Source organism: Mustela lutreola, chromosome 12 (genome assembly GCF_030435805.1).
Source record: "Mustela lutreola isolate mMusLut2 chromosome 12, mMusLut2.pri, whole genome shotgun sequence".
NCBI classification, from domain to species: domain Eukaryota; kingdom Metazoa; phylum Chordata; class Mammalia; order Carnivora; family Mustelidae; genus Mustela; species Mustela lutreola.
Window position 1 is genome coordinate 38,376,549 of NC_081301.1, and position 24,649 is coordinate 38,401,197.

A 24,649-nucleotide genomic window follows, 5' to 3' on the forward strand; every position below is an offset into this window, starting at 1 on the left:
AGGAGACCTTGGAACAGGAAAAGTTAAAGGCAAGTGAGAGAGAGAAAGGATGCAACAGAGTTCCTGAACGGCAGAGCACAGGACACAGGTAAGTGAATTAGTAATGGGCGGAAGCAGAGGCGAGTCTTAGTCTAAAGTGGCAGAAGAGGATAATGTGCAAAGAAATGTTTGTGAGTAGAACGTTGAGATGAGGTGGTTCATATTGTCAAGGCTGGCTTTTCTCCATGAAGTAGGAAGCAGTGCCAACTTGTGAGAAAGGTGGGTCATAAATAAAGGGCTTGAGGAAAGGAATGAGAAAATGGCCACTGAGGGCCATGGAGAGAGGGTTAGCTAAGAATTGCCGATGAGTGCTGAGACTGGAGGCATGGGGTATTGTATGGACAACCAAGATTTGTGATTTTGTCTGGTAGCATTCAGCGTTGTGGGAGCAGAAGCAGAAACTAATGTTGGAGATTCAGTGTGTGTGCAGTATTTATACAGTGAATGAGTGAATGGATGACTTCTGGTTGGGGTTCTGCTGAATGACTAGTGAAACAGCAGGGGCAAGGGAGTGAGAGAGATACTGGTGAGTACAGTTGAATTGATGCATTCTGGTACCTGGGCTGTGTGGGGAAGGAAGTGAAGCTCTGAAGTGACTGTTAGACTTTAAGAACAGGGAGATACCAAAGAATTTGTTTTCCAGTGAGTTTCAAGTAGATATAGTGGAGGTAGGTATAAGAAGACTGAAGAAATACTTTAGAAAGTGCCTAATTCTAGGCATGATTGGAAGTAACTAGAATGGGTAGAGGTTAAGGTGACTGGAAGGGATAGTGATCAGTGAGGCTGGAAGTACACATGGAAAATGCTGTGGGTGATGACAGCAGTTAAAGGGTAGAGAAGGAAAGGGGAGTTGTGTCATGGGTATTAATAGCTTGTCCTTTAAACAGGGCCCGCGTTCTGCTATAGCAGCTGGCACAAGTACAGAGAAGATGATAAAAATTTGGTAAATAATTATTCCCTCATTCTGAGTTTTTAGTCAATGCATGGCCCACTTAGGTATTAGAAAACAGTGCAGGGCGCCTGGGTGGCTCAGTGGGTTAAGCCACTGCCTTTGGCTCAGGTCATGATCTCAGGGTCCTGGGATCGAGTCCCGCATCGGGCTCTCTGCTCAGCAGGGAGCCTGCTTCCTCCTCTCTCTCTCTGCCTGCCTCTCTGTCTACTTGTGATGTCTCTCTGTCAAATAAATAAATAAAACCTTTAAAAAAAAAGTGCAATATGACCATTTTAAAAAGTACAGTAAGATTGTTACAATGTCATGAAAATTAGGAAATTCTTACTTTACCTACAAGGGTATTGGGGAATGGTAAATCCATTGGATCTGTACGTGAGAAAAGCAATAGGCAAGGAAAGTGGAAGTCCAGTTAGGCCAAGGTCTGAGTCGAAAAATTTATCCCATAGAAGCTGCAGCTGTGATGTTTGCCACAACATTAGATGATGTACTTACGTAGACACGAGGGAACAGAATTGGGTATCTAGTATTTGCCTGGAGTAGGCTGCTTCTCTGACCATCTGCACTTTAAATAGATAAACAGTTCTCTCCTAAGGAAAAGGATATCTCTTTGCTTTTCTGTCTGTAAAACTCGTTTATTCATCAAACACCAAGTACATGTGGTCCAAGTCTGTGCTAAATGTTAGAGGTATGATGATGAATAGGGTGGAACCAACAGGAATTTTAGACGTGGGAATGGAACAATTAGATTTGTTCCTAAACAATCAGCAGTAATGTAGAAGAAAGTTTGGAGAGGGAAAGCCCAAGTGCAAGACTGCTTAAAAGCTTTGTAGTAGCTCAAACCAGAAATCAAGAGCCTGTAGAAGAGATCCAGTGCAGAGGCAGGAGTCAGTATATTTCTGTGGCAGACTAGACACAATTTGGGGTACCATTTAGATGAGGATGGGCTGTGAGGAAGAGGGAAAAGTCTGGTATGATGAGATTTTTCTTTTCTTTTTTTTAAGATTTTATATATTTATTTGATAGAGACATCCCAAGTAGGCATAGAAGCAAGCACAGAGGGGGAAACAGGCTCCCTGCTGAGCAGAGAGCCCAGTGTGGGTCTCGATCCCAGGACCTTGAGATCGTGACCTGAGCTAAAGGCAGAGCCACCCAGGTGCCCCTGATGAGATTCTTCTTCTCCCATATGAGAATTAGATGCCTGGTGATAATATTCAAGGTAGGAAATAGAGTAATAGAGATAGTTTAGGGAGAACAGTGAGTTCAGTTTGAGAGTCAGCTGCCTAGAGTTGCACTGTCCAATATAATGACTACTAAGCACACTTGGATATTGATTACTTGAAATGTGGCTGGGAAAACTGAGGAACTGAATTTTAAATTTTGTTTAATGAGGCTTATGGCTGCCATATTGGCGAATACAGCATTTCCATCATCACAGAAAATTCTGTTGGACAGAAGGGAAGACACCCAGGCAGATGAAGATTTCCAATGGGTAGCTGGAAATAGAATGAATCTTGAAGGAGAGATTGGGCCTATGGAGGTTAGGGACTAGTGACTTAGAAGTCACTGAGAAACTAGAGAGTACTAGTGAGGTTATAGAAGTGGATGAGCTCTCCCAGAGAGTAGAACAAGAAGAGCAGGCATAAGAGAAGATTCTAGAGAATACAAGATTAAGGAGGCTGACAATAGAAGGACAACTTTCAAAAGGGATCAAAAAGTGTTCCCTCTAGTTCCATATACTTTCTTGCCTCTTCAATTTTATGTTCTATTTACTATATCAAATGCGTGCCCTGCGTGCAGTAGGACATAAACAGAATTTCCAAGAGGTTAATCTTCATTTTAAATTGTTGGGAGCATGTCACTGTCACCTTCATGTGGTCATTGAATCAGGGAATTCTGCTGTGGATGGAGCAGATTAGGCTACCTGCAAGAATATCTAAGGCCATTTTTTAGAATACAGAACTAGGAAGTATAATCTTCCTTATCCTATTTCCCCTACTCTATCAGTTACCCCCTTCTCTATGCTTGCTTTCCTGCTTAGCTGTGATTTTCCAGATTGTTTAAATAACTCCCTTGCAATACCCTCCAACTCTCTTGCCCTTATTTATGTCTCTCCTCGTTCACTTAGTTTAGGGGTCAGCAACCTTTTCCTGTAAAGGCCAGATAGTAAATATTATGGGCCATATGTAGTCTCTGTTATATAGTCTTTTATTATTGTTGTTGTTTGCAACACTTTAAAAATGTTAAAACAGTTTTACACTTTGGCCTGTTTAAAAACATGTCATATGCCAGATTCCACAGCAATAGTTCACCCAGCAAGACCTCAGTCTGGATCAACTCAACTCTTCCGTTGTGCCTGCATGCATCCTGCTGAGTTTTTTTTTTGTTTGTTTGTTTGTTTGTTTGTTTTAAGACTTTATTTATTTTACAGATCACAAGTAGGCAGAGAGGCAGGCAGAGAGGAAGGGAAGCAGGCTCCCCACTGAGCAGAGAGGCCAACGCAGGACTCGATCACAGGACCCCAAGATCACAACCTGAGCTGAAGGCAGCGGCTTTAACCCACTGAGCCACCCAGGTGGCCCCATCCAGCTGAGTTTTTGAAGGAAATGAGTAACTGCAGATTGGTGTCACCATGAAAACACAATCCTCAGGTTCCAGTTCATATGATATGTTAGTGGACAAGTTTCTTTAGTGTTCTTGCTCATTGGTACAATGGATATTTTTCACACCTTTTTCTTCCTCAAACTTCCCACTTGGTTTCCATAGTGGCTGGGTAGTTCTAGCCAGGGCCAGGTTTGGGCAAACATAAACCCTACTTGTTTACCAAAACAATGCAAATGGTGTAAATACTGTAGCAAGTGGTGTAAATACTGGGAAAAGTGAAGAATTGTAAATTTTGCATTCAACCTACCATAGCACCCCTCTTCACTCCATTAATGAATGAAGTGCTCCTCCTCGAGGCCTTTAGTTCTCACACTTTTGCATGCACCAGTATCATTTGGAAGGTTTGTTAAAACAGATGGCTGAGGCCCAAACCCACAGTTTCTGATTCAGAACATCTGGCCAAGAATTTGCTTTTCTGAGTTTCCAGGTGGTCTAATGCTACTGGCCTATAAACCAGAGTTCTAGGACATACCCTCCACATCTGCTCAGGTTTTCACTTACACCCACTGTAGTGGGAATATTATATTCAAGTTACCCTCCCTTTTCCTTTGTCTCATGTTTTTTAATGACTTTGCTACTTAGAACAGGATCTGTGGACCAGCAACATCAACATCACGAATGTCAGTTTGTAAGAAATGCAGTCTCAGGCCTACTAGGTCAGAATCTGTACTTTAAAGACCTGTGTGGAGGTTCATGTTTGGGAAGCACTGGCTGTGGGTAATTCTCATCAGCAAGCAAGCGAGCATATTCTTGATTTCCTCCTCCAAGCCTGCCCATCTTCCAGTGTCTCATGTTAGTGGATGGTGCCCCCATTCATGTAACTGCTCAGCCTAAACAAATGGGAATTTTTCTTGACTTCATTCTCACATGTCCTACATCCAATTCATCACCAAATTGTATGTGATTTAAGATGATATATCCTGCAACTTTACCACTTCCACTGCTTTGATCTTGATCCAAGATGCCATCATTTCTCAGTTGGGCTAGTGTTGGTATCAGCTTCTTACCTCATTACTTGGCTCCCACCCTGTCCTCCGGCGGCTTGTTTTCTTCCAGTCAGCCACAGTGATCCTTTAAAAAGAGATCTTACACTCCCTTTCAAATCCTGCCATGGTTTCCCATCATGTTTAAAATCAAAGCCAAAGTCCTTTTTGTGGTCGGTCAGGCTGTATGTGAAGTGCCTAAGCCTCCTTCCTCTCTTTACCCCAGCCCACTTAACTCTAGTGACTCTGCTCACCTCCTCTTTCTGTGGCACACCTGGTTCACTTCAGTTTTTTGGTACTTTTTTTTTCTCCTTTGTGCTTTGCTTGTTTAGTAGAATGCTCTTCACCCAAAGGACATTCTCTCTCATTTCCTTTAGGTCTTCCCTGATTAGCTCACCTTCTATAAACAGCCCTCATTACTGTTTATTCCCTTATCCTGCTTTATCTCTCCTTCCTGAACTTACTGTTACTTACTTTCTTGCCTCTCTTCCACACTAGGATATAATAAGTTGTAAACCTGTCTTCTCCATTTTAGTCATGGTGCTGCCATTCTAGTTGCTCAAACCAGATGCCTGGAATGTATCCTTGATGCCTATTTTTTTTTTCCCCTTTTCCTTTCCACTGCTGTTCACTCACTTCTATCTATATCTGAAACATCTCATTTCTTACACTCTCCACCGCCACTGTGCTTATCTGTGCTCTCATCTCTTGAGTCACCTCTCATGCATCTACTTGTTCTGCAGAAGAGCCAGAGAGAAAGTCTTGAAAAAAAAAAAAAATAAAGTCATCATATTATGTTACTCCTTGCTTAAAATCCTGCAGTGTGTTCCTTTATCTATCTCCTTACAAGGCCCTGTTTACCATTTCAGCGCTGCATGCCATTTATCCCTTGTTCAAGAAGGGGTATCCCTTATTCACTTTTTCTCTTTGACTCACACATGCTTTCTGTCCCCCTGCAAGGAAGCCCCCTCTCCCTACTTTTTTGAATAGTTCATTCCTTCTCATTCCTAAGGACTCAGCTGAAGAGTTCATTCCTTCTCATTCCTAACTGACCCAGAGAGATACGCCCTTACCACTGTATTAAAAGTTTTTTCCGACTTCCATTATTTACTTGAAAGACATTTTTAAGAAAATTAAGTGGTAAGTCAGACTAGGAGAAGGTATTTAGAATACATGTATTTGACAATGGGCTCATGTCCAGCATAAATAAGTTGTAAATCTGTAGTACAAAGAAAACTCTATCATGCAAAAGATGGAACAAATGCCTCACAAAAGAAGATAGATGAATGGCCAATAAATAGATGCAAATGTGCTCACATTAACAGAAGTTAAAGTTAAAACCACAGTGAAACACTATTCCACACTGACCAAAATGGCAAATTGACCAATGTGTATCTACTGGAGCTCTTATTTTTACCGGTGGGAATTCAAAGTAGTACATGTACGTTGCAAAACAGGTGGCAGGTTTCTGTGAAGTTAAACATGCACTTACCATATGACCTACATGACCTGGAGGAAGCAATTACACCCAGACACATTTTTCAGAGCTCATGGAACAATACACCTAAAATCTGTGCATTTTATTGAGTCTAACCTTTCCTGATATAAAAGCAAAATGAAAAAAGTAGTCCCTCTGGGTGAGCAAGTACGCACGGGTCGACAAACCAGGCCGCTAGAGAACACGAAAGCTTGGGAAAATGCATTTGGGGAGGCGGGGACCTGCAGCCGTCCAGCATTTGTGACTCGCCCCGGCCGGCAGACTGCTAGTTGCAGTTTCGATTTCCCGTCTGCGGCTGAGGTTTCCCAGCGTCTCCGCCTTTCAGCACTGGGTCTGCTTCTCAGAAGATTCGTGGTAGCCGGCGGCCGCCAGGCCTTTGAAGGCAGTGCGGCCCTGGTGAGGGAGCCACCCGCCCGCATGTCTGCCGAGGATCGGCGGAATCTGCACGCCTTCCGGGATTATGTCGTGAAGACTCTGGACCCTACCTATATCCTAAGCCACATGGCCCCCTGGTTTAAGGACGGTGAGTGGTCCCCAGGGACACCTGCTCCTTGGAGCAAGGGAACAACGCAGGACTTGTTTTTCCCTTTTAATTCACGTCAGGTAGCCCGTTAGGAACGTCGGTGTTGAGGCAAGATCCTAACGGCATTTTTAGACTGGAGATTGCCAGGAGAATTTGAGGAGCCTTTGGAGGTCCAGATGGAGAAACAGTCCCAGAGAAGTGAAATGACTTGTGTAGGATTGGGCATCTAGTTAGGTTGAAAGCTGGGGAAACAAACCGTTGTCCCTTTCATTTAGTTTCTCTAATGATTATGTCCAGGATGTCTTCAGCTTTCTACCGACAGAGATTCAGGAGTGAGATAGAAGCCCTTCTTTCACATACTTTGCAGCCCAAGATTTACTAGTGAGGACAGATGTACATAAATGACTATTAAAATGCTCTCAGAGCTCCAAGGTAATTGACAGTTACTCTTGCCAGGTCTGAATTGCATTTAGGAGTAGCTGGAAGCTTGAGAGGGGCAAGGCTGTGTGGACTGAATGGCTGCAGGCTTCACTTCTGGTGTGTTTGTCTAGCTTTTGAGACACCTGGTGATGGATGAATGCTGCTTTAAATCTGAATCCAGGAGCACTATGCTGGAGATGAGCAGAGGCTTTGAGCAAAGAGGAAAAAGGAGGTAGTACCTAGAGGGAGTTGAAATGAAAGAGGGGATCTGGCAACTCCTTTTCAGGCTCCAAGTGCCTAAAAATCTTTCCCAGTGTGAGGCAGTTTTGGGAAATTGAGTGAAAGCAGAAAGGTAATTTGAATGCTAATTGCTCTGCAAAGTCACAGGTTGTGGAGTAAGGAGTGAAGGAATACCACCAACAGAAGTGGGCTTCCGCTTTGTTTGTGCTCAGAGAGAGGTAACAAGGTAACATCCTGATGACCACAGAGTAGCTTGGGCCCCTGAAGAGAGTAAGCCCCTTCAGGACATCTCTTTTAGAAATCTTGCCATAAATGAAAGGCTAACAAACTGGTGTGAATCCCATTCTTTCTTGCACTCATGTGTGATTCAAGCAACTCAAATGTTTTAGACATTGTGTTTGCTTTGGAGGGAATTGACTCGTATTACTACACATATTATCTAATAAGAAGTGTAACAGAAGTGAGAAATCCATGGTGAGTGTGATAGAAATGGCCCCTAATAGAGATCAGAATGCATATGGGAAGGCAGGTTACTAAATAAACCATAGATGACAAAACGCTCTGCTGGAAAACTATAGTTTTAATATATAGCATAATTTTTAATATATAGTTTTAATTGGTAGTTATAAAGCAATCACAATAAAAATACCAAAATGGAAGTAGAGACAGCAAACTGAAGAACACTGTGTGATACTGTTTTATTTTTGAATGTTAAAGACACCATAGAGTTTATTTCCAGCTCCTTCCCAGAGGAAGTTGTTATCATTTATCTGGCTTATATCTTTCTTCCCATCTTTTTCTGTTAGATTGATAAAGTTTCTCTGTCCCCCTTTTTCTTTTTCTTTTGTTTTTGGATGCTTTGGAATCTCAGGATTCTATTAGTTAACCTTAATTGTGACAAGTATATTCTAGCAGTCAGTATTCAGTCAGAGAGCTGAGACATGAGAATTATAGCTGGATATAAATATTTTGATTCATTTTTTTGCTTTTATAAGTGGGAGCTTATCCACACTCTCCTTATGCCCATACACATTCCCTCATGCACACGCAAGTACACCAATATGTTTAAATTACACCAGCAATATCCAGTATGTCTTTTACCATAATTGTCTCCATGTGTTGGGTATTGTGCTCTAGTTGAATCTTGGGAAAGGAGAATTGAAGCCATGTGTCTTCTGGAGAGCTTGCGTGGCGACTAGGGTACTGCGGGGCTTTGCTTGTTCATAGGTTATCCAGGATGTTTCAAGGTAGACCAGGTTGTGGGCTCCAAATTTTTTGCAGTATCTCTTTGGATTCAAAAACTTACCCTTATCCTGGAGAGATCCTGGGTAGTAGTCTGGGAGGAAGCAGTATTCTGAGTATTTATCCATTTCTTTAGTAACATTCTCTGGATAAATGTATGAGCCAGGCACTTTGTTGATGATTAGAATACAAAGATGGAGGCAAAAATGAATATAACATGTAAATGATCACAGTCAATGGGAAAAGACACTCAGTTACTATATAACTGTATAGAGTATATATACTGTATATATATATACTGTATTTATAGAGTATATACAGTATAGAGAGAGTATACACACACACACACACCCATATACAGGGTACTATATACTATGTGTGTGTGTGTGTGTGTGTGTGTGTGTGTGTGTTTATAAAACTATATAGAGCATTGTCAGTGCTCTAGTCAGAAGCATGTAAAGAGACCAAGAAAGCACGGAAAAGAGATGAAGAAATTCTACCTTGGGAAGCTGAGGATGGCATCACAGAGTGGCCAGCATGGCAAGGGAGTGGGAAATACTAACAGCCCAAAATAGAATTTTTCCTGCATTGGTTAATGCTTTTGAGGAAAGTAGCACTACTTAGGAGCAGTTATCGGGCCAGGTAGCACCAGGACAGGTCTGACCATGTGCAGAGAAAAGCTAAACTGCCCCAATACAGCAAGACAGTTCAACTGGAAAGGGTTCAGCTGTGACTGGGATATGTCTGAACCTTTATGTGGAGTGTCAGTAATGGCTGGTAGCATGTGTAAGGAAAGAACAAACAGCAGGGAGACCTGGGACTAAGAATCCAGATCTGAGGATGGGGTTTAGGAACAGAATTAACTCTCTCAAAGGAAAAAGAGTTGTGTGCCCAGAAGAGTTGGGATAGGTGACAAGATAGGTTGCTATTATGGGTTGAATTGCGTCCTCCCCAAAAAAGATACATTGAAGTCCTAAGCCCCAGGACCTCAGAATGTGACCTTATTTGGAAATAGGATCTTTATATGGAGGTAATTAGTTAAGAGTAGGGTGGGATCCTAATCAATGCGATTGGTGTGTTTAAGAGAAGATAGCCGTGCAAAGACACAAGGGAAGGTCATGTGGAAACAGAAGCAGAGGTTGTAGTGATGCAGCCACAAGACACACAAACAGGAGAAAATAATGTGAAGAAAGAGGCAAAGATTTGATGTGGCCACAAATCAAGGCATGCCAATAGCCACTGGAAGCAGGAAGGGTTGTATTGTCCCACAGAGCCTTCAAAGCAAGTGTAGCCCACCAACATCTTGATTTCAGACTTCTGGTCTCTAGAACTGTGAGAGAATAAGTTCCTGTCATTTTAAGGCCACCATTTAGTGCTAATTTGTTACTTCAGGCACGGAAAACCAATATAGATAGCTAAAAAAAAAATAAATAAAAAGAAGTGTTGGCCAGGATGTTTGGAAATTGGAATTCTCGTTAATTGTTGGGGGGAATGTAAAAATGGTGCAGCTCCCCTGGACAGCAGTTTGATAATTCCTGACAGTATTAAATGGAGTTACCATATGAACTAGCAATCTCACAGTTAGGCACAAATTCAAGAGAAGTGAATACATATGTTCACAAAAACACTTGTACATGGCTATTCATAGCATTGCTATTCATAATAGCCAAAATGTGGAAACCATCTAAATGCTCATTAACTGGTCAATGGGTAGACAACCTGCAGTGCATCCATATAATGGAATGTTACTAGCTACAACTGTGGATGAACCTTGAAAACATTATGCTAAGTGGAAGAACCCAGTTACAAAAACCACGTATTGTGGGGCGCCTGGGTGGCTCAGTGGGTTAAGCCGCTGCCTTCGGCTCAGGTCATGATCTCAGGGTCCTGGGATCGAGTCCCGCATCGGGCTCTCTGCTCAGCAGGGAGCCTGCTTCCTCCTCTCTCTGCCTGCCTCTCTGCTTACTTGTAATTTCTCTCTGTCAAATAAATAAATAAAATCTTTAAAAAAAAAAAAAAACCATGTATTGTATAATTTTACTTGTATGAAAGGTCCAAAGCAGGCAAATCTGTAGAGGCCCAAGTGGATTAATGGTTTCCTGGGTTTAAGGGAAAGGGAGATGGAAGTGACTACTAAGGGCTACAAGATTTCTTTCTACAGTAATGACAGTGTACTAAAATTAGATAGTGGTGATGGAGCCACAACTCTAAAAACTATTGGATTTTACACATTAAAATGTTATTGTTCCCAAGACAGAGACCTTGGCAGAGAAGCACACTGTCCCTTCCTTTTTTCATCCATTCAGTATACCTTTGTTGAGTGTTATGTACTAGAAGGTCCTCTTCTAATCTCTGATGATACAGCGATTAACCAGACAACTGGCTTATTCCTTGGAATTTACACTCCACTGACAATAAGGGGGGAAAAAAGGAACACTGTCAAATGTCAGGTCATGTGTAGGCAACCACTGCCCCAGACATGGAGATACACACACGCAAAGCCATGTGACCATCAGCAGCTGGGTGGATAGTTTTATGCTCCTTGACCTTATGTTTCTTTTAACTACTCTTGCTTTTTCTTTTCTCCCATATTTCATACTAAGCAAAAACCTAGAAAGAGGACCACGAAAGTATCTTTTTATTTCTAACTCTTCATTTTGAGTATGGTGTAATTAAAGATGCCGTGGAGGTAGTCCTGTCCTCACAATCTTGTAGGCCTGCAATTAATTTAGACTTTTGAACAAGGGAGTATCAAAATGTTGGAGGAAGGGGCACCTGGGTCGCTCAGTGGGTTAAAGCTTCTGCCTTGGGCTTAGGTGGTCCCAGGATCCTGGGATGGTGGTCCTGAGGTCCTGGGATCGAGCCCCGAGTTGGGCTGTCTGCTCGGCAGGGAGCCTGCTTCCATCTGTCTCTGCCTACTTGTGATCTCTGTCTGTCAAATAAATAAAGTCTTTTTAAAAAGGTGTTGGAGGAAGCCATTGTTCTTTTACCTAATAGTGTTAATAGTGACTTGTTATGGGAGTACTTTTTCATACACAATTAAGAAGCTCCCTTTTTAAAGGATTGCCCTGAAATATGTTCCCAGACTTCCATACCAAACTAAGAGAAGTTTCTAGAGAAGATGGGGGATGGGAGGGAAGGATGGTTGGTGAAGAATAGGCATCATCTGTCTGAACAGAGAATTTGCTAGCTTCTTGCAGTTCCTATCCCACAATGGAATATGTTACAATTGCCGTCCCTGTTTGAGAAAGTCTGACAGCCCTTTTCAGGTTTGTCTTCCATTGATTAGTTGTGCAGTTTGATGAGCCCCTCTTGCTTCTGTTTGTAGATGAGGTGCAGCATATTCAGGCTGAGAAAAACAATAAGGGCACGATGGAGGCTGCCTCACTTTTTCTTAAGTTTCTATTGGAGCGCCAGGAAGAAGGCTGGTTCCGTGGCTTTTTGGACGCCCTTGGGCATGCAGGTTAGTTCATTCTTCTTACTCATGAATCAGAGGATATTACTTAACTGTTTCAGAATGCTGTAAAAGTGAAATGCTGTTAATTTTGAGCTATCCTCATGTGTCTCATGTCTCTTAATCTGAGGCAATTTAAGATTACTCTTAGTCACATAATATGATTGTCTACCTGAAATATCCAAAGGAATCTGCAGAGAGATTATTGGAAGTACTTAACAAGTATATCAGGTATAAGATCAGTATACAAAAATTGGTTGCATTTCTGCACCATACACAAAAATAAACTCAAAATGGATTAAAAACTTAAATGTAAGAACAGAAACCATAACATTCCTAGAAGAAATAAGCAGTAATATCTTTGACATCATAGAAACATTTTTCTAGATTTATCTCCTTCAATAAGGGAAATAAAAGCAAAATTAAACTATTAGAACTACACCAAATAAAAAGCTCTTGCACAGCAAAGGAAACCATCAACAAAACAAGACACCTACTGAGTAGGAGAAGGTATTTGCAAATGACATATCCAATAAAGGATTAATATCCAAAATATATAAAGAACTTCTACAACTCAATACCAAAACATCAAATGATCTGATTAAAAAATGGGCAGAAGACATGAATAGACATTTTTCCAAAGAAGGCATACAGATGGCCAACAGACACATGGAAAGATGCTCAACATCACAAATCATCAAGGAATACAAACAAGAGCCACAATGAGATATTAAGATAGCACAATGATATATCACCTCACACCTGTCAGAATGGCCAACACAAGAACTAGTAAGTGTTGGAGAGGATGTGGAGAAAAAGGACCGTCATGCACTGTTTGTGGGAGTGCAAACTGCTACAGCCACTGTGGAAAACAGTATGGAGGTTCCCTAAACATTAAAAATAGAATGACCATATGATCCAGTAGTTCCACTATTGGATATTTACCCAAAGAGAATGAAAATACTAATTCAAAGGGATGCACGTGCCTCTATGTTTATCGCAATACTATTTACAGTAGTCAAGATATGGAAGTAACCCAAATGTCCATCCATAGAAGAATGGATAAAGATGTGGTGTATATACATATATATATATATATATATACACACACACACACACAATGGAATATTACTACTCAGCCATAAAAGTGAATGAAATCTTGCCATTTGTACTAACATGGATTGATCTAGAGAGTATAATGCTAAGTGAAATAAGTTAGAGAAAGATAAACTTATATGGGGAATTTAAGAAACAAAATGAACAAAATAAAAAAAGACACAAATGAAAAACAGACTCCTAGATATAGGGACCATATTGGTGACTGCCAGAAGGGAAGTAGGTAGAAAGATGTGTGCAACAGGTGAAGGGGTGCACTTTTGTGATGAGCACTGAGTAATATATAGAATTGTTCAATCATGTTGCACACCTGAAACTAATATAACACTGTATGTTAATTATACTATAATAAAAATAAATAAAGCACAAAAATTAGTTGTATTTCTAGCCACTGGAAGCAAATAGAAAATGTAGTCCAAAATGAATACCACTTAGAATAGTCACAGAAGTTGTAATACAGTTAGGAAATACCTCGCAAAAGATGTGTAAAGTTCAAATGGAGCAAATGATAAGTTGTTATTGAAAGATATTAAAGAAGTCCTATCTAAGTGGAGATATAGACCCATACACATGGAGAGAAAGACGTGATACCATAAAAATATCTGCTCTTCCAACATTGATTTCTATATTCAATACAATTTTAATAAAAATCCTACATGTTTTTTCATGTGCTTGACAAATTTCGAAATGATTCTAAAAGGTAAAGGGAAGAATTATGATCCAAGAATAGTCAGGATATTTCCTAAAGAAGAAGAATTAAGTAGGCTGGGGTTTCCACTTATAAATAGCAAAACTTATGCTAGGCATTGAAACAGCATAATGTTGGTCTTGGCATCAACCAACTGACCAATGATACAGAATAAAGAGCCTTCAATTAAACTCATATATTTATGAAAACTTGATATATTTGAGATCACCAGGAAAGGATGATCATTAGGAATGGAGGAGTTTTGGATACCTGGGTGGCTCAGTTGGTTGAGTCCAGGTCATGATCCTGGAGTCGCAGGATCAAGTCCTGCATCAGGCCCCCTGCTCAGCAAGGAGTCTACTTCTCCCTCTGACTCTCTACTTCTCCCGTACTCTCTCTCTCTCAAATAAATAAAATCTTAAAAAAAAAAAAAAAAGGAATGGAGGGGTTTTAATAAATTGCAGTGGGCCATTATAAACAGGATAATGTTAAAACCCAAATAAATCCTAAATTACATATCCATGTAAAATAAATTTGTATTCCTTAGCTCATTCCATTCACACGTAGCCACAAAATGAATTCACAAGAATTAAAGACTTAATTCTAAAAGCCAGAATTTAGCAATTTTAAAAAAGAATATAGAATAATATTTTATGACCTTGGGGTGTGGCAGGATTTGTGAAACAAACATTAAAGCATTATCCATAAAAGACAAACTGATGTATTTGTTGACATTAAAATTAAAAACATCTCTTTGTCAAACACGAAAGAAAATGAAAAAACAAGGCACAAACTGGAAGAGGGTATTTGCAAAATATATAATCACCAAAAAGATTAATATCTAGAATATATTAAAAAGGCTTTAAAATCAGTTAGAAAAAGAAAGAAAACATCTATAGGGCAAAAGTGTGAACTTACATAATAAAGAATAGGAAATAAGAAAGGTTGATAAACATATGAAAAAATTGTCAGCCCAAATAGCAATTAGGGAATTGTGAATTAGGAATTCAATGAGGTAGCATTTTATTAACTACTAGACAGCAAAACTTAGGAAGTCCAACAATGCTAAGGCTTGAAGAGGTTATTTAATCATGGGAAATCTTAAGTGTCATTATACAGAGTGTAAATTAATACAGTTGCTTTGAAAAACAATGTGTCTGGGCACCTGGGTGGCTCAGTGGGTTAAGGCCTCTGCCTTCAGCTCAGGTCATTAACCCCACCGTCCTGGGATCGAGCCCCGCATCTGGCTCTCTGCTCAGCAGAGAGCCTGCTTCCCTTCCTCTCTCTCTGCCTGCCTCTCTGCCTACTTGTGATCTCTGTCTGTCAAATAAATAAATAAAATCTTAAAACAACAACAACAACAACAAAAAAAAAAAACCAACGTGTCATCATCTTACATAGTTCAACTGAACTCTTGTATTCCCCTGTCCAACAGTTTCACTCTAAGTACGTGCCCTAGAAAAACTCTTAACACATATATTGCAGCATACTGATTAAAGAATATTCATAGAATAATTGTAATAAAGGAAGCAAGCAAGCAACCAAATAAAACTGGAAGCAATCCAGTGTCCTTCAAGAAGAAAATGGATAATAAAATTCTATAATAGTCACGTTATCCTTGTTACTTTTTCCTAAGAGATGATAAACATTGTTAGAGGACCTAAAATGTTGGGTGCTTATAATAAATGTTGAGTTTTCTTTTTTGAAAGATCATTAATTATTGAGGTGCTATCAGATATTTTTTGACTTCTCTTACTATACATTCAAACATAATTCCTATGATGACAATCGTAAAATAGCTTTTAGTTGGTTTCATAAAAGCCCCTATTTTCTTCTTTCTTTCCAGGTTATTCTGGACTTTATGAAGCCATTGAAACTTGGGATTTCCAAAAAATTGAAAGTCTAGAGGAGTACAGATCACTTCTAAAGCGTTTACAACCAGAATTTAAAACCACAGTTAATCCAAAAGATATCCTTCCTGAAATATCCCAATGTTTAATTAGTCAGGAGTGCGAAGAAATTATACAGGTAATTTAATTAATGTATTTAACACAATTAATTATAATTAATTTAATATAAAATAATAAATTGGGGGGAGGTAATTTGAACATGGGAAATGTCTTCTGTTTTCTCCACTGATTTAGACCCGAGAAGGATCATTGAAATCCACAGAAGTCCTCAAATCTAAGGCATAATTACCTGGAATAGTATTTTTAGTTGTGAATTGAGTAATTTTTAATATCATGAGTTTTTTTCAGGTTTGGCCTATTTTCAGTTAAAATTATTATTACTTTTGTGAATAATGTTTTATACAAATTTAAGCAAAGTTGAACAAGTTAGCGAATAAAAAAGGACAAACGCTGTAGACTCTCATGGTTGAGCATTCAGGCTCTGCACACAAATTTTGTTAGAATCCTAGTTCATCCATTTTCTGATAGTATGATCTTAGGCAAGTTAGTTTCTTTAACCTATTTCTTCATGTAAAATGGAAATAATAGTACCTTATTAACATGATATTTTTAGAAGGATTAAATGAGATAATGTATGTAAGGTTCTTACATATGCCTGACACATAATAATAATAATAATAATAAGTGCTTGATTAATTCTAGTTTTTATGATGATAAAAATCATGTAGGTCCCATTACCCTGAAAAAAACAATTGTTAGTATTTTGTTATATTCTCCCAAATATCTCTCTGTACCAATACACCCATAGTCTGAATGGTTGTCAAATGGTTTGTTTCCTAGTATTGCTGATGATGATAGAGATAGATAAACGGTCTCAGAGGACTGGGAGTACCTGGCTTGACCTAGCATTGCCACGTGGAAAGACAAAGACAAGGGAAAGGGTGTCTTAAAAGACACTGTGTTGGATGGGGCAAAAAATGGTCATGAATAAGACCTATTGAACCACAGTATCACAGTCTACAATTAATTTAAATCAGATAGTGCTTGAATTGCTATTTCTTCTATAAAAACTCACAAAAGGAAAACTTTTTTTTTTTAAACTGTGTAATGTGAATCACCATACAGTACATCTTTAGTGTTTTGAAAACTTTTAAAATGATTGATCAGCTCCAGTTGTCTTGCTTAGGTGTGTTCCAACAAGGGGCTGATGGCAGGTGCAGAGAAAATGGTTGAATGCCTTCTCAGATCAGACAAGGAAAACTGGCCCAAAACTTTGAAACTTGCTTTGGAGATGGAAGAGAGCAAGTTCAGTGAACTGTGGATTGTTGACAAAGGTGGGTAGGATATCCCAGCGAAGGGCCCTGAAGGTTTGGGAAGGTCTGAAAACATGCTCTGCCTTTCTTATAGTTCTACTAGGGCCTCTTTCATTCCTGCCTGTCCATCACTCAGTGTCAGAGGCATTTTGTCCTTCAGACACCCATGGCTACATGGTGACTCCATTCTCCAGTCTCTAGTGAGAGAGCAGCATGAAATTGAGTTCTCGGAAGCAAGTGCTTACTTGCCTACAGAAGTAATATGGTTGTGTGTAACCCCTAAAATGGACCAGGGCAAACTGCTCTCATCCAGAATTAGCCCATCTGGCCCAAAGGATTTGGGGAAGGCAGAATCTGAGCTCACTCATCAGAGAAATAGCTTTAAAATTCTTTTTTTTTTTTTTTTTTTAAGATTTTATTTATTTGTCAGAGAGAGAGAGCATGCGTGAGAGAGCGAGCGAGCACAGCAGGCAGAGGCTGTAGGAGAAGCAGCCTCCCTGTGGAGCAAGGAGCCTGATGGGGGAATGGGATCATGACCTGAGCTGAAGGCAGCAGCTTAACCAACTGAACCATCCAGGCGTCCCTACCTTTAAAATTCTTGAGTGGAAGGTTCAAACTCCAGAACTTGCCCCCTGTTCAGACTAGAATTGTAATAGAGACAGCCTACTCCTCTTGCCTGCGCCATTGGGAACTAAGCCAGAACAGGATTGAAAAAGGAATGTATTGTGATTAGATATCTGTGCTGTCATGTGTTTTCCTGTAGCTAATCTGCTCAGAGCATTGTTTTAAAATCCTTAGTTTGGTAAAGCAACTGTTTGGTCTTCACTTGTCCTAGGCTGCTTTAGATCACAAGTTGTTCTAGAAAATGTCTATATAAATACCCATCTGATTTCTTGGATTAGGTCAGGAATGGAAGCCATAAATGTCTGCAAAGTGGTGTTTCTCTTGTTTACTTTATGTGAGAATCACCTGGGGATTTTGTTAAAATGCAGATTCTGATTTAGTAGGGATGCAAGAGCCTGCATTTCTAAGAAGCTCTGGAAGTTGCTGGCCCATGTTCCACAGTTTGAATAATTAAGTCCTAAATGATATTGGAGTTCAGACTCCAGATTGAGGCATCACACTCAAAAAGATTCTTCTCCAGACACCTGGGTGGCTCAGTCGTTGAGCATCTGCCTTCAATTCAGGTCATGATCCAAGGTTCTGGGATTGAGCCCCAGATTGGGCTCCCTGCTTGGTGGGAAGCCTGCTTCTCCCTCCCCGACTCCTCCCACTTGTGTTCTTTCTCTCGCTGTGTCTTTATCTGTGAAATAAATAAGTAAAATCTTTCTTTAAAAAGGTTTTTTTTTTTTCATTGTTTTAGAAGGTGAAGGGCGTGGTTGTGAGAAATTTTAATGGAATTTGAGAGTTTTAGGATTATGACCTCTTTGTAGGTCTTGTGCTCTCAAAACAATCAGATTAGATCAAAATTCTAAGGTGTCTTTTGGTCTCATACAGATGCAAAAAATGTTGACCCAAAAGTTCTTGAGGATGATGAAATGGAAACTTCTGACATACAGATTTTCTATAAGGAAGAATCAGAATGCCAGAATCTTAGTCAGAGCTCATCTCCACCCTCAGGTACCCAGCACTGTTCTTTCCATAATGATTTTCCTCAGGTATTTTGTGTGGGAACAGGGCTTGCAGTATGAAAAGTCATAGTGTTATGAAAGGTTTTAAAGGAAAAGTAAGAAAAGATCATTTATTTTTCTTTAAAGAAAATATAATTTATATTAAAATAGATACTTTTTCTATAATTAAAAATACTGTTTTCTCACTTCTAAAGCTATTGTCAGCCTCTTTTATTTTCTTTTGTCACTAAGACATATGTACATGTCTATATTGAAAATGCAAATAGGGTCCTCCTGGAAACTTCAGTGTCTATGCAATTCAAAGTCAGCCCTGCTCTCTAAAGAAACACTAATGTTTGTGAGTCACTTGTTCACTTTCCTTTTATTACCCCAGGACTGGCCTGTAAGCCGATGAAGTTTGTGCACTAAACAAATGTGCCCAGCTGAGTTTGAGTGGGGACTGAGATCCAGCCTGTGCTCTTTGCCAAATAGGGCACAGAGGGGGCTGTACCATCCCAGAGGATCTCCTTTTTCTAATTTCACACAAAGGCACTGTATAACTTAGTTATAAGGTCCACCTTCTGTTTCTAGAAGCATGTTATCATGAGGGGATCGGAAAGTTGCATAACTAAGAGCCATAATAAAGTTTTTTTTTACAAAAGGACCTCAGGGAAGACATTCTGACTAATACTGAGTAGTGTGAGAAGAAAAGTGTGATTTGGTGATAACACCTTAAGAAGATCTACAGATTACTTCTGCAACCAAATGATACAAGTTGTTGTGTTTTTTTTTTTTTTGTTGTTGTTGTTGTTGTTGTTTTGTCATTTCAGAGTAAAATCACTGAATGTAAATTGCTTTAAATTTTTCTGACATGTAAGGGACCTTAGTGAAATCACTTACCCTTTTAGAAATGTTCCTTTTCTTTAAAATTGGTTGGGGTCAATAGATGATTTCTAAAGTCTTTTCTAGCAGTAACATTCTATATGCTTATCTGTTAGTGAAAAAAAGCCTCTGGTTATTTTTTTAAACTCCTGGTCATTTTGAGAGAAGATACCCTGCGAGAGCCTGCAAAATTGGAAAGCATGGTTGCTGTCCACTATTTCCATGGCTCTGGGAATTCAGTGTTGATAGTTTGTTGCTTTTCATAGATCCAGGAGGGATTTGTTGTTTGGTTCCATATACCATTTCCTTTTAACCAGTGGCCGTCTGTCTTGCCATGAATTAGGCCATTTTTGCTTTAGTTTCTCCTTACTAGACTTCCAAGACTATTTAAGAAAGAAATCTTTGTGGTTTTTTAAAAGAATTCTTGCCATTGGTACTTAATCACTGAGGGAGAAGTTTGTACTTAAATCAGTGCAGTCTGGAAAGGTTAACAAGAGACAAGGATTCTAAAGTTTCTTAAACGACGCCCTTTTTGCTAAAGTCTGGATTCCTGTCTATTTGATGATAGATAGCTCTTTCCTTGATTTCTCATAGCTGCAACTATTTGGTAATTTTGTCCCTTTTGTATTATAGCAGCCTCTCCTACCTGCACGCCTCTGAAGCCAAGAAATTACCAACTAGAGCTCACTTTGCCTGCTAAGGAAGGAAAAAACACATTAATATGTGCTCCTACTGGTAAGCTGATTGCTACTACTTATGTGGGTTTTTTCTGTGTTTGCTTCCCCACCCCCCTTTTTTTCTTTATTTGAATACTGGGACAAAACGGGCAAGTTTCCATTTTTTCCTTGTTCCATATATCTTTTGAGAAAGCTTTCCCACTAACATAGTCTCCAGGTTTTTTAAGGAACCTGAGGAGGGAAAGAAAAATGCCCTTTTTTAGCTTACTCAATGCTTTGACTATTTTATTTGCATGTTACCTAGGAAGTAGCTTGGTCCTTTCCTGTCCTGGTACAAATTCTGCTGCAGTTAACCCATTGACATTCCTAGTTTATTAGTTGGAGCGGTGGTTTTAGGGGAGCCAAAAAGAATTACCTTTCTGTAGAAATATTTTAGTATAATATCAGTTACATGTTTTCTTTTTCTTTGTATGTTAAAAGGATGTGGAAAAACCCTTGTTTCCCTTCTTATATGTGAACATCATCTTAAAAAATTTCCACAAGAACGAAAAGGGAAAGTTGTCTTTTTTGCTATTCAACTCCCACTATATGAACAGCAGAAATCCATATTCTCCGATTATTTTGAAAAACTTGGGTAGGTATAACAGTTGATCCATTTCTTTTCCTCTGGCTTCATGTAACTGGTGTGTATTCAGCTTTGTTTAATATTTGGAGAGCTAGGATTCAAAAATTTGTAATAGATTTAGCTTTTATATAATCTAGATGTAATTAATTTTTTATGAATGCAAGTGTGGTAGGTATGCTTGAAATCCTAAACTCCTTTGGTTAGCTCTTGCTTTCTAAGTAAATGACTTGAGATCCATTTTACATTTCAGTGACACATTTAACTTTTTAATGATTTTATAACTTCTTCACTATTACTCTTTGAAGTACTACTTTCTTTCTTAAGATTTGAAGGAATTAACATACTCACTAGCAATTTTGCATTTTGTTTGCATTTATTTATTTGCATAAAAAAACAAATTTGTTTGCATTTATTGACCTTTAACTGTATGTATGACTCTGTGCTAAACTAAGTACTTGTCTCTAGATATATTCCTTTTGGAGGTAGGGGGAACTTAATCAGTTGATGCTCTGAGCTACTGTTTCATGTCTTCATGGTTCCTCATTCACATCATGGTTAGTAATAGGGAATTTTTTGTCATTTCTCAGGTATAAAGTTGCAGGTATTTCTGGAGTAACAGCTGAGACTGTCTCGCTGGAACAGATTGTTGAGAACAATGACATCATCATTTTAACTCCACAGATTCTTGTGAATAGCCTTAGAAATGGGACCCTTCCATCACTCTCTGTCTTTACTTTGATGATATTTGATGAATGTCACAACACTGGTAAAAACCATCCTTACAATATGATCATGTTTAATTATATAGATCAGAAACTTGGAGGATCTTCAGACCCACTGCCTCAGGTATCTCCAGAGCCAGATGGATTTCTCAGAAGAGCTATAGTACACCAGTAGTGCAGCGCATGAAGTTCTCTTGCCCTAATAACTGTCTGTTTAGGGAGCATAGGTTAGAAGAAATTCAGCATGGTACCCGTAGACAAAATTTAGTAGCAGTCACATTTTTTATAGCTTCTTCTTCTAGAAAAAAATTGGTGGCTAATTAGATTCCTTGCTAATGAGTCAATTATTCAGTATTTACTGAGTTGCTATTCAGGTAAGATAAAAATTATTAGGTGACCATTAAGCTAATACACACACACACATATGTGTGTGTGTATAAATATATATATAATATATATATAAATTTTATACTATATATGTATAAATTTTATACATAGTATAAAATTTTATACATAGTATAAAATTTATCTATTTTTTCCTACAAATGTTACCTTGCTGAATTCACACACCTACCATTCTGAATAACTATTGTTTCCCAGCTTTAAAGAGAGCTGAAGGTACTTGTTCTTTTATCCCAGCCAGTGTGACGTGGTTGCCTTTAGAATGGAGTTATGTCTGATTTCAGTCCCTTTCCTTTTAGTTCTACACATCTTGGGGGACACAAAGATAGTGAATAGAGAAGTCCTGCCTTGAAGGGGTTTCTGCCATTAGTTTCTTTGCTAATTCATGTTTGTTAAGTTATGATTCCTGCATCTATTTAGTGCTTTGCCTAACAGGGACCTTTCCATTTGCAATGTCATAGAGAATATCAGGGGGGGAAAAAACCGTGTTCTTCCTCTTTATCTGAAATTATTTAAAAAACAAAAAAACAAAAAACCCAAACCCTACTTTAGCAGGAAAGGGTTGCATGGGGGATTTTGGAAATGGCATGGTGTTTTCCAGACATCTGACAATTTGGGATGCTTCTCACAGGTCATTGGGCTGACTGCCTCGGTTGGCACTGGGGATGCCAAAAACACAAAGGAAGCCATGGAGTATATCTGCAAACTGTGTGCCTCTCTTGACACAGCGGTGATAGCAACAGTCAAAGACAACTTGGAGGAACTGGAAGAAGTTGCTTATAAGCCCCAGAAGTGTAAGTGGAATCCCATAGCAAGCCCTTTAGAACTTTGTTATCCTCTGCTTTTCTTAGCTCAGAGACATTTGAATGAATACTGAAGTTTTACTTTTTCTTTTTAGTAGAAAATATTTAACTCCAAACTTAGGAAATAATTACACTTCATGGTTCTCTCCACCGAGCTCTATCCTCAGTAAGTGGATGAACCTCAGGAGTGGACTGTCAAAAGCAAACATCCTTACTCTTGGTTTGATGATTTGTTTTGTTTTGTTCTGTTTCTGATGAAGTTCTTATAAGGATACTAACAATGAGAGAGACATGATGAGAAAATCAAAGCATGTAAATGGCCAAGAGCTGGCTTAGTCCTTCTGTGTGTTGCAAGCTTGAGGAGGATGCTATGTGCTCATTCATTATTTGAATAAGTATCTGATGATTTGGGTTGAAATCACGTTTTTCCTCAGATCAGAATATGATTTTTTTAAAAATCGGCTTGCAAATGTTTATTAAATTTCAATGCTCTACTAACCCATTGAGGGAGAGAGGAAGAGGAGACATAATGTGCCTTCCTCCTTGCTCGGGGGATGTTGTAGGATTGTATAAGGCAGAGTAGACACACATGAAATAGGGACAGTTCAGTTCTTATCTGGGAGCTTCCTGTAAGTCATTCAGGGAAGATACCCAAACTAAGTTTTTTAGTATCAAGTACAAATTTCTTTGTAATCCAGTCCCCTCTGCCCCCTGCTTGTAAGCCCAACCATGTTGCATTCCTCTGAGCTCCTCAAGTGCATCTTGTTCTTCCTCCATTCCTCTCCCTCTGTTTATCCCACAACATCTCCTTTGGAAGAACCAGAGATGTTTTTCCTTGTGCTCCGTGTCACCTGGCACAGCTCTTTACTGTGGTTATTTGGCTGTGTATCTGTCTCTCCCCTGAGAGCACAGACCTGTCTGGAGCACAGGTTGTGTTCTTTTCAACTGTTCATCACCAGAACATGGCACTTGGTAGGCAGTTATTACGTTTCTGCTGAAACAATGCAGTAATGAATTTTAGGAACAGTGTGAGCACTTCTGGGGGTTGGGTGGGAAAGGAGAAAATCAGAGAAGTGTTGTATTTGCAGAGACAGGATGGACACCAGCCTTGTCAGGATAGAGGCTCTATGCTGAATAACAGGAAAGCCAGAAAGAGAAGTTGGGTTCAACCTAGACCATGAAAGATGGAGATGTTAGAATCTGTGCAGTAAGCCCGAGGGAGCTATTGCAAGGTTTTTGAGCATTTGATACATCATTTAGACTACCTGCCTTTGAGGTTGGGGGCCTCAGGTCTTGCAGAAGAAATAACAGAGGCAGAGAAAGGTGTGCAGATACCTACTTTAAACTATAATGTGTTCTTCCTGAAAAATACTCACTTTGTTTTGATGGCTCTAGTTTTCAGGAAAGTAGAATCCCGGACTACTGACAGATTTAAATGCATCATATCTCAGCTGATGAGGGAGACAGAGAGTCTGGCAAAGAGTATCTTTGATGAACTCGGTACCGTAACTCTTGGTGAGATAAATCTCCTTTTCTTTTTAAATTCAAAGTAAATCTCTGTGGACATACATAACTGAAAAATACCAAATCTAAATTGGTTCATGGCTTTCTTAATCCTCCAAATTAGCTTTCTGTTCTGACTTCCCTGTTTATGTGAATGAAACCACCATTTCCCTGATGGCTCTGATTGAAACAGGCAGAGATCTTTGATTCTTTCTTCTTTTGAGCCTCTCCTGTGAAGTTACCAAGTTCTGTTCTTTCTTTTGTTCCTTCATTCATTAATCAGGTACTCATTTTGCCCTTTAATGGAAAGAACAAGGTTAAAGACAAAGTCCTATCCTCGGGGAACTCACAGTCAAATAATGAGAATCAGATGTGAGCAGCTTCCA

At 39.3% G+C, this 24,649-nt stretch overlaps 1 protein-coding gene across 4 annotated transcripts in view; it reads left to right on the forward strand.

Moving 5' to 3' along the window:
• The window catches only part of RIGI (RNA sensor RIG-I), a 56,426-nt gene that overhangs the window by 12,999 nt on the left and 18,778 nt on the right, over window positions 1–24,649 (forward strand). The window contains exons 1-10 of one of the 4 annotated variants that reach the window (XM_059142173.1): window positions 6,420–6,656; window positions 11,887–12,021; window positions 15,663–15,844; window positions 16,913–17,060; window positions 18,537–18,659; window positions 20,168–20,266; window positions 20,689–20,842; window positions 21,421–21,679; window positions 22,589–22,751; window positions 24,156–24,275. In XM_059142173.1, the coding sequence (XP_058998156.1) occupies window positions 6,551–6,656; window positions 11,887–12,021; window positions 15,663–15,844; window positions 16,913–17,060; window positions 18,537–18,659; window positions 20,168–20,266; window positions 20,689–20,842; window positions 21,421–21,679; window positions 22,589–22,751; window positions 24,156–24,275 (1,489 nt within the window). In that variant the 5' untranslated portion in view covers window positions 6,420–6,550. Of the gene's footprint in view, window positions 1–6,419; window positions 6,657–7,068; window positions 7,089–11,886; window positions 12,022–15,662; window positions 15,845–16,912; window positions 17,061–18,536; window positions 18,660–20,164; window positions 20,267–20,688; window positions 20,843–21,420; window positions 21,680–22,588; window positions 22,752–24,155; window positions 24,276–24,649 lie in introns of those variants that run through there. The other 3 variants (XM_059142172.1, XM_059142174.1, XM_059142175.1) reach the window with 3 other exon arrangements.